Source organism: Kryptolebias marmoratus, linkage group LG1, assembly GCF_001649575.2.
Source record: "Kryptolebias marmoratus isolate JLee-2015 linkage group LG1, ASM164957v2, whole genome shotgun sequence".
NCBI lineage: Eukaryota > Metazoa > Chordata > Actinopteri > Cyprinodontiformes > Rivulidae > Kryptolebias > Kryptolebias marmoratus.
Genome location: NC_051430.1, coordinates 4,555,770 through 4,570,598, shown reverse-complemented (window position 1 = coordinate 4,570,598; position 14,829 = coordinate 4,555,770). Strand labels below are relative to the sequence as shown.

The 14,829-nt window shown below is 40.0% G+C and overlaps 1 protein-coding gene across 1 annotated transcript in view; it reads left to right on the top strand.

Annotated features, from left to right (window-relative positions):
• The window catches only part of zmat4a (zinc finger, matrin-type 4a), a 208,688-nt gene that overhangs the window by 143,202 nt on the left and 50,657 nt on the right, over positions 1-14,829 (top strand). Inside the window, exon 5 of the mRNA XM_037975212.1 lies at positions 12,006-12,227. Within this exon, the coding sequence (XP_037831140.1) occupies positions 12,006-12,227 (222 nt within the window). The remainder of the gene's footprint in view (positions 1-12,005; positions 12,228-14,829) is intronic.

The window sequence follows — 14,829 nt, the reverse complement described above, 5'->3', positions numbered from 1 at the left end:
CCCCCCTGGCGCCGCCAGTGATTCTAAAACATGGCATGAGGACTGTTTCCTTGACTTGATGATGATAAATCTGGACCATCAGGCTGTGATGATTCATTCCCTGAAAAAAAAAATAAATAAAAAAATAAAAAAAATCTGAGATGTCAGCATCAGTAAAATTTGAGGACTCAAACAAAGTTCTATGTTTCTCTCAGAGTGGTTTTGGAGGATATTTTTCTGTCTTTGTTGAGTAAAGGCAGCTATTTTTAGTTCTATGTTCGAGTCCATATTAACATGCAGGTAATGCTGTGATTAAACAGAGTTTGAAAACAAGGTATCATCAACCAGTTTAGATGCCAGATGTAAGAAGGTAAATTTGTTGAAAAACCTGTGAGCACCTATAGGAAAAATGTATTTCATCAGCAAAAAGGTTTTACACAAATACTTTCCTAATGTAGTCACAAACAAAAGTTCCAATTTTGTAAAATTTACATTTTGCAATTTACTTAAATATAGTAAGAGCTACACACTCATAACTCAACAATTAGTTGTGTGTAATTTTTAAATTTGTGACTATATTTCAAATACAACTACGCTCAGTGATTACAACTTCTCAAATCTGCCACTAAGAGTGCGCAACTCTCCTACTGCACATGTGAATTTTACAACACATTTTGTGGTTGCTTGTATACAAACAGATCTGTGAGTGTTACATGGGGGAGAGAGGCAGTGGGGTGTATATCTGTCAGCCAGTCACAGTGCACCATGAGTTTCCTGAGACCCTGAGACAATCTATGAATCAAGTAGGTGAATAAAAACCCTCCTTGCCTCAAAATGTGTCAGTATTGATTGAAAGTTGAGGTTTTCATAGAAGTACAGTCAGTGAGTAACCATTCCATCACCAGATACAGAACAATTATTGTCTTCATCTCTTAACAGTAATACTTTACACTTTGAACAACAGATATGTTGGTCATCAAGCAGAAGGTGGTCCTCTGTCTCACACTGTGTAACAAGTAGTTAAAATAGTTTTAAAAGGGGAAAATGATCACATACAGAGGCTGAATTTAGTTCACCTGTGTGAGGATGACAAAAACAGAACAAAGATGAAACTATTTTGACTATTTGACTTAAATTTTAGAACCTGTAATCTTTAAGTTGTAGCTGTACTTGAAAAATAAACACAATTAACAAAATTACACATAAATAAATGATGAATTATGAGTGTGTAGCTCTCGCACAGTGATGGCTGCATATAGACACCAGCTTCCCACAACCCAGAAAGGATAACCGGGTAAAGAAAATGGATGGATGGATGAGTGTGTAGCTCTTATTGTATTTATGTAAACATGGTTTTACACATTTGTAACTGTATTTTCTGTGACTTTACATTTAACACGTTTGCCTGCATAAAGATGTCTCACTTAGATTTATCAACCTTGACCATCATCCCTCTGTTTGCCCCTGATTTAAAGGTGACACCTCCTCTAACCGGCAAACTTTTCCTCCAATAAAGAGAGATAAACTCTGTTCTCTGTTTTGTCATCACTTCTATTCAGGTCACACACCAGCTGAATACTAAAGAGTGGACCCACATTCCACTCTGTCCATTTAATAACCATGGAAACACCACTGACGTTAATAAAGATAGATGGAGCATCTCTGCCTTCTCCCATTATTAAAATTTGAAGCTAAAATGTCAGGTTATTTTTTGAGTTATCGTCACCTTGTAATTTAGGAGCCAGAGTCTGCAGGCGAGTGATGTGGGGCCGTACCCTCGATACAAAAGTCCCAGCTACACACCCTGTAGGTTGAGGTTCTGCATCATATTGTGTCTTTCGTGGTAATTAATCTGTCAGACCGATAAAGTCTCAGAAGGACTCCATTTAGTCCTCACATAAATTAGTAAATAAAAATATTACAAAACTGATTAAAGTGACCTATTTTTATTATCACTTTTGGATTGATTTCAAATTAGAAACCCATAAAACATATCCTAAATACTCTGGCACTTTTTTTTTCCTCTTTTCACATTGTTTTCATCCTTTAGTGCATAGTGGGTGGGTGACTCTACCCCACCTCACCACCTCAAACCCTGTGGGCCACCATTTGGTGATCACTGCTTTACACAACATTTTAACAGATGCTAACCTCAAGCTAAGAACAGTATGCTGCTGCAGTGTTGTGGTCAGTGAACACACAAAGTGAATCATTCAGACACCAGAGGCTTTTTATGTTCAGTGTGTCAAATTCCATTGACTCTAAGCAGCAGGAAGTATTGCTTCTAACTTCTAGAATTGGAAAAATAACTACACGGGAGACTCTAAACATTATTCAATTCAGTATATAATTTAAGTTCACAACAAAACTCATCTCAGGGTACTGTACAGAAGAAAAAAGGCCAAATCATAAATCTATATCTAGAACAGTCTGAATTAATACATTATATAAAGCCAATTGGTAAAAGTTATCTAACAAAGGCAGCAGATTGCATCAAATTTTCACTTTGTCGCAATCTCCCTTTTTGAGCAACACATTGGCGACAGTGGAAAGGAACCCCTTAAACAGAAGGAAACCTCTAACAGACTCCGGCTTAGAGTGAAAGGACATCTGCCCTGACCGTCTGGGTTTTGAGAGGACAGACACAGACAAACACAGGATTGGTCCAGGTGTAGATTCTATGGAAAGAATAACAGAAAAAAGCAGCTTAATGACAACAATAATTTCAAATTCAAAATGGTTCACAGAGAGTGTAAAGACTCTACAGCACAGGTGTTAAACTCCATTCCTCGGGCTGCTCTCCTGCATGTTTTAGATGTGTTCTTGTTTTAAAACAGCTGGTTTAAATGGATGACATGTTGCCGTGCTCCTGGAGAACTTGATGATCTGGTGAGGAGGTAATCAAACCATTTGAATCAGGTGTGATGGAGCAGAGAAACCTTAAACTCCCAGGATAGCGTCCCTCGAGGCCTGGAGTCTGACACCCCTGCTCTAGAGTGAAGAGTGTGATCGATATGTTCTCCAGCAGTTAAATTCCAGGCAGCATATCTAAAGGATAGTTCAAGAAACTTAACCAACTCTAACCATAGGATTTATTCAAAGTTTTAGGTACAGAGCCTATACAGGGACGTCTGTTTATTCTGCCATGATTGTCATCAAGTTGTTGTGTATTTTGTACAGCTACACTATACGGACAAAAATCTTTGGTCACACCAATGTAGCTAGTCTCCCTTTTGCAGCTATAATAGCATCCACTCTTCTTGGAAGGCTTTTGACCTAATGTTGGAATCTGTACCCATTCATTTTGTAGAACATTATTGAGGTCAGACATTGACAGTGGGACAGAAGGTCTGGTTCACAATTTTTGTTCCAGTTCAAAGGGTGCTCAAGAGGGTAAAAGTTAATGCTCTGTGTGGAAGTTCTTTCACAACAAATTCATCCAACCAGGGTCTGATTTATAAAACTGGCGTACGCACAAATCGGGGCCTGAAACCTGCGTACGTTACTTTCCACGCAAAGTTTGTGATCTATAAAACAAACTTGTCAGGAAAATCTGCTGTCCCTCATGTAAACGCTGAGCCATGCGTACCATATACGCTGGTTTTGGAGACGGGAAACTGACGACACAGATGGTGAAGTGGGGAATTGAAGCCACTCTGCATTATGATTCCTTTAATTTCACTCCATCATCAAACTTTAACCTCAGATCACCAGGGTGATGTGTTCCACAGATTAACACACGAGGGGACAGTGGCTCCCCCCTCAGGCTCTGCCTCCTGACTCTCTTTCCAAACCCCCAGAGTGCAGAGGAGGCACGCTTTAATACCGCTCACACCTGTGCGTGCTCCTTCGCAGGGGAGCACCCAATCAGTTTTTGGCAGACCATCACTTTTTGGCACAACACCGGCCAGCCTTCTTTCAAAAGGTGTCAGTTCGGGTTCCTTACCCCCACCTGTGGCTGACACGCTCTGGTGGTGGCCAGTTAGTCGCTTTTTTGCCTCCACCCTAAAATCTGACCCCTTTTTCTTCACCTCGGCCTTGGTCCTCTCTGTCCCACTCACTGAATTAACAGTGGTAATGACATGTTGCCACTCACATCGCTTCTTTTTGTTTGTATCACCGCTACTGTGGCTCACAAAAAATATATTTTTTCTGTTCTCCACCTCATTCACCAGCACATTGATTTCTGCCTCAGTGAAATTTTGTTTCTTTGCTCTTTTCTCCGTGGTTGCCATTGGTAACCATGAAAAAACATTGATCAACTGGCTCATTTAAATACACCTTAACATTCATGAGGTGCTTTGCTTTAACCATTTATGGCTGAATGTGGGCGTGTGGAGGGCAGAACCTGAGGCAGGACCTTTTAGGTATAGGTGTGATTTATAAAAGGAAATTGCTTGTTGGTGTGTGTGTGCATGGTTTAATGAACCTGATTTTTTTTTTGGCATATGCCATTTTTACATATTGGGCATATGCACACTTTTAGTATGAATCTTGATGAGATCCCAGGTCTTTACAGTTTTTGCTTTGTGCACTGGGGTGCAGTCATGTTGAAAATGGCCTTCTACAAAGTGTTGAAAATGTCTTGGTATGATGAAGCATTGAGATTATCCATCACTGTAGTTCAGCCTAGCCCAACCCTGACTGAAACACCAGAATTCATCAATTAACAGGTGTGTCCAAATCCTTTTGTTCATATACTGTAGGTACATTTAGCATAGTGTAAATACACATAGTTAGGCGTTTACAAACTGTCCTCAAGACAAAATTAGGCTATTGCACCACACTAGAAACTGAGTTCTCAGGTTTGAGCAAGGACTGTGATCCACTGGCACTGCTACAGAATAAACTTTGGTTTAGGCAGCTGGACATCCAAATTGAAAAACAGTTTATTGTTGGATGGATAAAAAAACAAGAAGGTGGAGGGAGGCCATGCTTAGCATCCTAGCATTAAAGATGCTGTTAAGCAATATATTCTTATAAAATCAGGACCTACCAGTACCGTAAATAGTCTGTAAATAGTGCATGGAGCATGCCTTTGTTGAGGATGATAACTGCCTTTCTTTGTTCAGTAACTTCTTTTCAAACACCGTAAATATTTCCCCTCCTTTGAGTTGCTAAAATTCTTCCATCTGTCAGTTCTGTCTTTGCTCTCCAGCAGTGTTTTTGTTGATATGATAGGATGTTTTTTTAGATTGTGTGTCATTGATCAGACATGTTAAATCTGCTTTGATGCAGATCAACAAGATGACATCTAACTGAAAGTGATGTTGGGTGCCTTTGATATAAAGCTTAAGCCTGGCTGTTTAGATGTCAGTAAACAGTTTTTCAGTGACTAATTTGCATTTTTGTACTTTAAAAAGACGTCAAATCTCTTTCAGATAAAGGGCTAGCATTAAGCTGCTGACTTTGGGGCTTTTAGAAGAAGTTTCCAGCTTCACTGGAAGAACCCAATTTTCTCAATATGAGAAGCCCAAGAAATGGCAACAATGTAAATTTCATGCTTTACAGCAGAAAGTCACCTCCGTTTTGGGATCATCTGTGTGGAAACACCAGAGGAGAAAATGAAAATCTTCAAAATCAGTGGGTGAGATACCTGCAAGAATAAAAGCTGACACAGCCTGAGGACACAGTTCTGGCTAAGGGACTAAATTTTACCACAAGAAATACTAGTTTTGGACCTCATCACTGCCTGAGTCAGCCATAAGGAACAACAAGAGAGCTGAGGAAGAGGCAGAGCAGCTTTGGAAAAAAGTTACAGCAACTCTCCACAGTGATAAACCTCCTCCTTCTCACCTTATTTTTCAGGAAATGAAGGCAATTGCATCCCTCAGAAAGGACCCAAACAGCATCATTTTTCCAGTAGACTAGGGGAGATACATGATGGTTCTCAGCACATCCAACTATCACAGAAAAATAACCACATTATTAGGTGATATTGTTACCTGTGATGAGCTAAAGCGGGACCCAAGAAGAAAGATACAGACTGTCTACTTCCAGCTTTTGTAGGCAAAGTGATTTCTTGAAGGTTCAACCACAGATTACATCTTAGTGAGGCCACTCTATGCATTTATGGTCTTCCTAAGATACACAAGGACAAGCACCACTCAGACCTATCATCAGCAGTGTCAACTCAGACCCCTACAACATTACTAGACCCCTTCACTTCACTTCAGACCAGATCTGCACCCTGATTGACCTCTGTCTCTCTACAGCCTATTTGACAAACATTTTTAGACAGAAGCATGTATACACCATGTTGTTGTTAACCCGGGCCTCGACTGATCCAGTGTGGTGTCGCTTGGTGAGCTCACATGTTAGTTTTGGCAAAAGTGTTTTCCTGACACAACCCTCACCATTTACCTGGCCTTGGAACTGGCACGAGAGACATGTTGGCTTGTGCTCCCTAGTGGCTGGTTTGCTCTTTAATTATTGCCACCATACCAATTTTTTTTTTTGTAATTTGTCTAATCTGCACTTCCTGTGAAGGAAAGTATCAGCTGAATGCCAGTAAAGCCTACCTCCATTCTTTCCTGGCAGGGTGTTTTTTTCCCTGCAGTTTCCAATTTGAAATGTTGACTGGTGTAATGGAATGTAATGGGACAGCACTAAATGTTCACATAGGGTGAGCTGAGCACTAGACTGTTAAAACTGATTAAGCTGATGGTGCCATTTTGAGTTGAGGGCTCAAAGCAACGCAGTGCTCGTTTGGGGTTAATGCTGTCATTGATGCATGAAGGCACAAGTGGGCCGCCCCGAGACGAGCAGGCACTTTCCTCCCTTCGCCAAGTGGAGTTTAGGTTTTCCTCTTCGGGCGTTTAATGGAGATAACAGCTTGTTATTCAGAGGATTACAGTGGCTGCTGATCACAGCTCATTAAAGTCTTCTTTTCTCCTCTGTCCACTTGCGAAGGCCAACTTTTATTTTTAGTGCTGTTGACTGTTTGTGTTCTTGTATCTTTAGAAATGTTACTCTTGTGCTTTTTTTGGTTTATTTTGCATTGATCTTTGTTTGGTTTCCTAAGTTTTAATAAGATTTTAAGCAGCTTTTGCTATTCATTATAACCCACTGACTAAATGAAAAGACAATCATGTTTTGTAAGGGATGCCCTGACACCAGTATTGGGTTTAGGTTTTGATATACTTAAGCAAAAATGAGAGACAAAATGTAGCACTTTAAACATACTAAATTTGATAAAACATTTGAAAAACCAATATGAGCTGCATTCATAGAGTTTGAATAGCTGCAGTCTGTCACTGAGAGACCCTGGGAACATATGAGCACAGTCTTCCCAACAGTCTCACCACTCTCCAATGGGCGCTTTGGAAAACACTTGCTGTCCTACTCTATTTGAGGAATTAACACAAAAAGTAAGCTCCTCTGATTTTCAAATAAACTTACATAGTAATTGTAAGAAGTGTAATGGTATTTATTATTGCCAGTGACATTGGGAGTTTTATGTGTGGTGAGAGAGTCCGACAGAATCAGGTTCACACACACCAACAATTACCACTCATTCTGAATATATATTCTTTAATAAATAAAATAATGATAGATACATCTGAATGCCGTCACTTTAACAGATTATCCAGGATGATCTACAACAGTTTATTGGGGTTTTTGGTCTTTATTTCAGAGCACAGCTTTAGGTATTTTTAGTTTAGAGAGAGGGAGGCTGCAGAGCAGGAGAGGGGGTCTGTCTCCCTCCTGCTTTACACAAGTCTGTGTTCATCTTTAAACATCTTCTATTCACTGCAGAGCTCTGTTAGTTTGCATTAGGCTTCATATTAAGTCATCAATCCCTTGCCTGAGAGGTTAGGGGTTAAAAACAGTTTGAATCTAAATGTGAAGTGATTTAAAAGTACATTCAAAGTCTAGTTTTGAGAAAACTTTATACTTAAAAAATAAGGAATCTTCCATTTTAGCAGTCAGAAAAAACAGAAGCAGATGGTGCAGTGCTCTTCATTTTCTGTTTTGTTTAGCTAAATATTTTGGTTCAGTAACGCAGAAAAACAGCAACGTAAGAATCCAACCTCGGCTCACAGGCGCCCCCAACAGACAGAAGCAGATTACTGCAGAGTTTTAAAATGCAGTTTTATATCATGGCTTTCATTCATCCATATTTTTTTTACCAGCTTTTTCTTTCCGAAATGCTGGAGAGCTGGTGTCTACCTCCAGAGGTCACTGTGCAAGAGGCAGAGGACACCCTGGACAGGTCACAAGTCCATCACAGGGAACATAGAAACAATTATTCACTGTCAAACACCTAGGGACAGTTTAGAGTTTCAATTTAACATAACATGCATGTTTTTGGTCAGTGGGAGTAAACCAGAGTACCCAGAGAAACCCCACATGTAAACTTCTGGCTGTGAGGCAGCAGCTCTAACCGCTGCTCCCCTGTGCCGACCATGATATCAGATCAACAAGTTTAAACATGTAATAAAAATATGTGAAATAAATTAGCACTTTTGTAGAAAATATAACACATAATACAAGTGTCTACAAACATATTGGCAACAAAGAGAAACATATTAAATCTAAAACAATGAGTAAAATTTGTAGGTGCTGCACTAGATTCACATGTAAATTGGTTTTTAACTTAAGATGCAAAGACGAGGTCAGTCATGGCGAGCCGTGTGTGTGTCACGTCTGTGCTGCTTGCTTTTTACTGTTTATCTGTTTTTTGGTGTTCTCTGCACTGATGTCTCTGTTGTGTTGGTCTATGATGGTAAAACACATACCACCCTCTGATATCTGGTTTAAGGGCTCTACAACACTACCTCCACATCTATCCAACTTGTCGGACTATCAGCTCTGTGCAATTGAGACATTGCTGGATTCTGTCTGTGACTCCATCTGCTCATTTGGACCTACTGTCAGGTCAGGCATGGCTGTGGTTCAGTGGTCAGACCAGTTGCCTCCAATAAGAAAGTTTGTCTCCCAGTCCTGGTTTGATTCCCAGCAGCAGTCACACGTCAAAGTGTCCCGGGGCAAAACACTGAACCCCTTATTGCCTCCAACGTGTGCATGAATGGAGTTTAAACCACTCATTAGACTATAGATTGACTTATTTAGATTAGCTTTGAAGGGATGTGAATGTGTGTGTAGCTGGGTAAATGAGGGCACGGATTGTGTTGTACAGTGATTTACGTGGCCTGGTTGGCTATAAAGGCACTGTAAGTACAGTCCATTTGCTATCAGAGTCGTCCGCATACTGATGGTGGGACTGCAAACATTAGGAATCTTTGCCGGCTGACACGTGCACCTGACCTGGACAACAAGGATCTGGTCTTCTGAACAATAGTCACATACCAACAAAACATTAGCTCTGAATGACTTATTTTCCTCCTGATAACTGGATTTTATGTTCCTGACAGGAACTTGGCTTCATGTTGTTGAGTCAACTCCATTTTCTAAACTTCTCCCTCTTGGCTGTACTTTCTTTAGCTCTCCTCGGACCATTGGTAAAAGAGGTGGATAAGCATCTCTTTTTTAAATTCACTTTTAACCGTCAGCTGATTCCCACTCAGTCTCATCTAAATTTTGAGCTTTAGATGGTGGAGATAAACTTTTCTGCACTGCAATCTACCGACCACCAAAGTACAGCAAGGATTTTCTTAAAGATTTTAGTGATTTTTTGATGGGTCATATGCAACTGCTGTTTATTACTTGGTGGTTTTAACATTCATGCCTGCTGTGAGGCTGGACCATTGGTCAAAACATTTATGATTACTGACCCTTTTAATCTCAAGCAGTCCATCACTGGTGCCACTCATAAAAAAGGACATACACTCATTCTTGTGCTGTCCTATGGATTAAATGTTTGCACTCTGGATATTGGTGGAACTGTCACTGGACCATCTCCCTTTTCTGTTCACTACAGAGGTCCCTGGTAGAAAGGAACATACTACATTATCTGTGTGTACTACAACAAGCGTAATTAACTCCAACACTGCCCTGTTTCTCCACCAGTATTAGGGACTGTCTTCTACAACTCACACTCCTGCTCTTTGTCTACTGAAGGACACCTGTCTTTTTAACTCTGTATGTACTGATATTCTGAATGCCATTGCTTCACTCGTGGCTGAATGAAACCATTCGCTTTCTGTGATGTTATTTCCAATTAAGACTCATTGCCAAGGTGAAGTTATAGCTCCCTTCCAAAGACCTTGAAAAAGTAATTCTTTACTTTATTACCTCTCAGTTGGACTACTGTAACATTTTGTTTATTAGTTTAGATAAATCATTGCTGCGTTGTAAATGCAGAACACAGCAGCTTGTCTTTTAACAGGAACTACAAAACATGATCACATAACCCTGGTCCTGGCTTCTTGCCACTGACTTCCTGTCCGTTTCCTGATTGATTTTAAGATTTTATAAAGGCTGGCCTTGTTCATTCTTATGTGCTCTCTTTAACATCGACACCCCCATAAGAGCACTCCAGTCAACCAGACACTTTCTCTTAGATGTTCCAAGATCCATATTAAAACATCGAGCTTTTGCAGTTGCTGCTCCAAATCTGTGGAACAGTTTGCCTCTTCATATATGGATCACTGAGACTGTTGAGACTTATAAATCTATGGTTTTACGGTGTGTTTCAGTATTTTATTTGCCTTATTTTTCATTGTTTGACTGAATTGTAAAGCACTTTGGTCAATGTTGTTTTTATGTGCTTCAGAAATAAAATTGACAATGGTGTGATATTTGTTTTGTTTCTTTTCCCTCCTCTGTCACTGATTAGTACTCATATCAGTACTCAGTTTTGGCAAAGTGCTTGTTCTCAGCTTGGAAAAATATGTTATTGGTCTATTCCAAATGGTTTTATCCTGTGTCTGTATGTGTGTTTGTCTGCCTGTCTGTTAGCAAAATATCTCATAATCCATAGGACAGATTAGTTAATAAAACTCTCAAAATCAATCACTGGATAACTCTGTTTCTTCTTTTGTCTGTTCCCTTTTTCTTCATCTTCCCTTTTTCTTCTAATAACACAGTGAAAGTAGTGCCCTAAAAGTTCAACAGTGCCATCACTTGTGCAGTCTAGAACATAATAAAGAGCTAACAACAGTGTTTCACATGACTAGCAAAACATCGACAATATACCTGCACAAGACAATAAAACACACATCACTTGTCTTCTGTTTCTTGCACTTCTGGTTCCTACATGTACAAAATAAAAATGACACAATGGAATGGTGGTAAATCATTCTTAGAGCTATCACTGACAACAAGAAGACACACTACACAGATAATGGTGCCAAACCAGCTTACAATGGGGAAATAAAAACATCTGTAAAACTTTTATTTAGTCAAAATGAAAAATAAATGTGACAGTAACATTTTAAAATATAATATTAAACAATATATCCAAAGGTTTATAACTTCAATAGCAAGTGTAACAAAGAAAACTGAAAGAGCACCAACAACAGTTAAGTGAGGAGAGGAAGTTTTAGGAGAAGCAAAGTCCTTTAATGTTTCCGCCTTTGACAAATTTCTAAAACAAGACATCAATGGGATAAAATACTTAAACAAATTAAGATTATGAACATAGTGGAGTAAACAGAATTGTTTCAGATTTTATTTGTAACTTTGTTACACAGTCAAACACACACAGACAGGCAAAAACATTTCCATCCACATTTTAAAAAGGGTTTTGACTGTTCTTTTATTATCCAGCTATTTTTGTTATTCAGTAAAGTTGAAAATGGAAAAAAAAAAAAAAACAGATTTCTTTTTACAAGTGAAATATACTGACCTTTGTTTTCTAAATATTCCTCAAACCACAAATGTAGTTTTCAGATAACTGGGGTTTGATCAGGTATTTTTGATTTCTCCTCCTGAGTACACATCAGTTGAGATCATTAATATCCTGTTCAAATGTTTTATGAACACCCTGAGAAATGTTATCATGTTGGAGTTTTATAACTAAGGAAGAATTCTTTTTACTTTAGATCTCCTTTTTACAATTTTTTTAAACAAAAGTGTTTAATTTTTTTTATCATAAAGCGTTTCTTTTTTTCCCCCATCAGAGGCATCTCCCAGTCCTGTAAAGATCTCCCCAGAAATATCTCCCATGACATCCCCAAGACAGCGCCGCGACTCCGATCGCTACTGCCAGTTATGCAACGCCTGGTTCAACAACCCTGGCATGGCTCAGCAGCACTATGACGGCAAGAAGCACAAGAAGAATGCCACCAGGGCTGATCTGCTAGAGCAGCTGGGTAGGACGCTGGACATGGGAGAGATGAAAGGTACACACATCAGACCTATCCAAATAAAAAAAACATCAAGCCAGAATAAAGTTAGAGGCTGGAGTGCATGGTGGTTTGTAATCTTATCTGCTGGGCTCAAAGATAAAAAATCAATCATCGCACGTAACTTGCAGCTTCATTCAATCGTTTGGCTCTAAAACAACACAATGATTTCTGTACTTTTTGGTTCATGATAGAGACACTCTGGTTGTTTTAAGCATTAGACCTCTGAATGTGTTATGGTGGATCACAATCAGCTATTTTTTTTATATATATATATATATATACATAAAGTTGAGAGCCAGGGGATCTAGGGATCAAGTTGTTTTTTTTGCAAATGCTAAATTAGTTTCAGATTATTCAAATTTAAGCCAGTATCTTACTTGGCTGTAACTGTTGGAGACTTGTTGGTGAACAGCATTCACAAGGGAGTCTCCAACCACATGGTTTCTCTGCTGTCAGTCTGGTTGCTTGAATTTTCAAAAGATTTGTGGGACATATTTTCTCTCCAAATAGTAACAGAGTTGTTGTTGGTGTCTTGAGCCCTTAGTTTCCATAATTTTAGAGGGCTAGCGCTTTATTTTGACACCTGTGCAAGAGCTCTCTTTATGACAGAAAACATCTGAGAATACAGCCTCAAATGTCCACGTCTAAAGGCTTCATGGATGATAAATAATAATTATTATAAACCTGGTCCTATAAACAGTAAAAAGTAAAGGCAGAACAGAAGATCAAATAGTGGATGCTGAAGAAGGAAGAACGTGTGAGGAGTTCAGAAAGGAGCTGTTAAAGGCTCTGGTTGGTAAGATAGACTTTCTAGATGACTGGACTACTACAGCCACAGTGATTAGAGAGACAGGTAGGAAGGTACTATAAGGAGATACAACGTAGGACAAAGAGGGAAATAGCAAAGGCAAAACAGGTGGTGCATGATGAGTTGTACAAGAGGCTGGACACTAGGGAGGGAGAGAAGGACTCGTATCGACTGGCAAGACAGAAGGACCAGACTGGAAAGGATGTGCAGCAGGTTAGGCTTGTTAAAGATTGAAATGGTAATGTTCTAACAAGAGAGGAGAGAATGATGGGAAGATGGAAGGAGAACTTTGAGGAGCTAATGAATGAAGAGAATGAAAGAGAAAGAAGAGTAGACGTCATAGAAACTGTGGACCAGGAAGTGGAAAAGGTTAGTGAGGATGAAGTTCAGAAAGCTTTGAAGAGGACGAAGAAGGTGAAGATAGTTGGACCTGATGACATACCAGTGGAGGTATGGAAATGTCTAGGAGAGATGGCAGTGAGATTTCTGACTCAATTATTCAATGGCATTTTTAAGAGTGTGAAGTATGTTAGACTGGTTCAGGACATGTATGAGGACAGCAGGACTGTGGTGAGGACAGCAGGACATGTATGAGGACAGCCGGACATGTATGAGGACAGCAGGACAGTGGTGAGGACAGCAGGACATGTATGAGGACAGCAGGACAGTGGTGAGGTGTGCTGTAGAAGGTAGGTAGGTAGGTAGGTACATTTATTTATATAGCACTTTTCAGCACGAGGCGACAAAGTGACACATATCTTAAATGTGGAGGTGGGACTGCATCAAGGATCGTCTCTGAGCTCCTTCTTGTTTGCTCTGGTGATGGACAGACTAACAGATGAGATCAGACAAGAACCCCTGTGGACTATGATGTCTGCAGATGACATTGTGATCTGTAGTGAGAACAGGAAACAGGTGGAAGAGAGCTTGGAGAGGTGGAGGTATGCACTTGAAAAACAAGGGATGAAAGTCAGTCGTAGAAAGACAGAGTACCTGTGTGTGAATGAGAGGGACGCAGGTGGAACAGTGAGGCTACAAGGAGGTCAAAGGTCACAAAGGTGCAGGACTTCAAGGACTTAGGGTCAACTGTCCAGGAAAACAGGGAGTGTTGTAAAGAGGTGAAGAAGAAAGTCCAGGCAGGATGGAGTGGATAGAAGTGATTTGTGACAAAGGGTGGCAGCAAAGGTCAAAGGAAAGGTTTACAAGACAGTGGTGAGAGCAGCTATGTTGTATGGTTTGGAGACAGTGGGACTGACAAAAAGACAGGAGACAGAACAGGAAGTGACAGAGCTGAAGATGTTGAGGTTCTCTTTGGGAGAGACAAGGATGGATAGGATTAGGAATGAGGTCATCAGAAGTACAGCCAGCGGTGGAAATTAGCACCCGCCACCGGCCAAATGTGGGTAAATATTTAAAGTGGCGTTGAATTTGATCAACACACACGCCACTGTGGCGGGTTGGCAATTTGAACAGAAAATGTGTTATTTGTCCTCTTGACATATAGGGGGCAGCAATGTGCTCGAGTCGCTGCTAAATGCAAGAAGGAGAAAAGTTTAGCAGACACTCTTTACCAGTTGGTGGCGGTATTGATTCCTTCAGTTGTTTATCAACCACCAATAAAAATCAAGAAGAAGAAGAAGAAACAATTTGAGGAGCAGCATTAGCAATGTGGCGGAACATTTTGGGAGTTAAGCGGGTGGCAGACAACAAAAATGTTTTTCAAGAGTAGTCGAGGAAAGAACTGAAAGTTAAACAACTAAATCAATGACGTCATGACGTCGGTCAGTG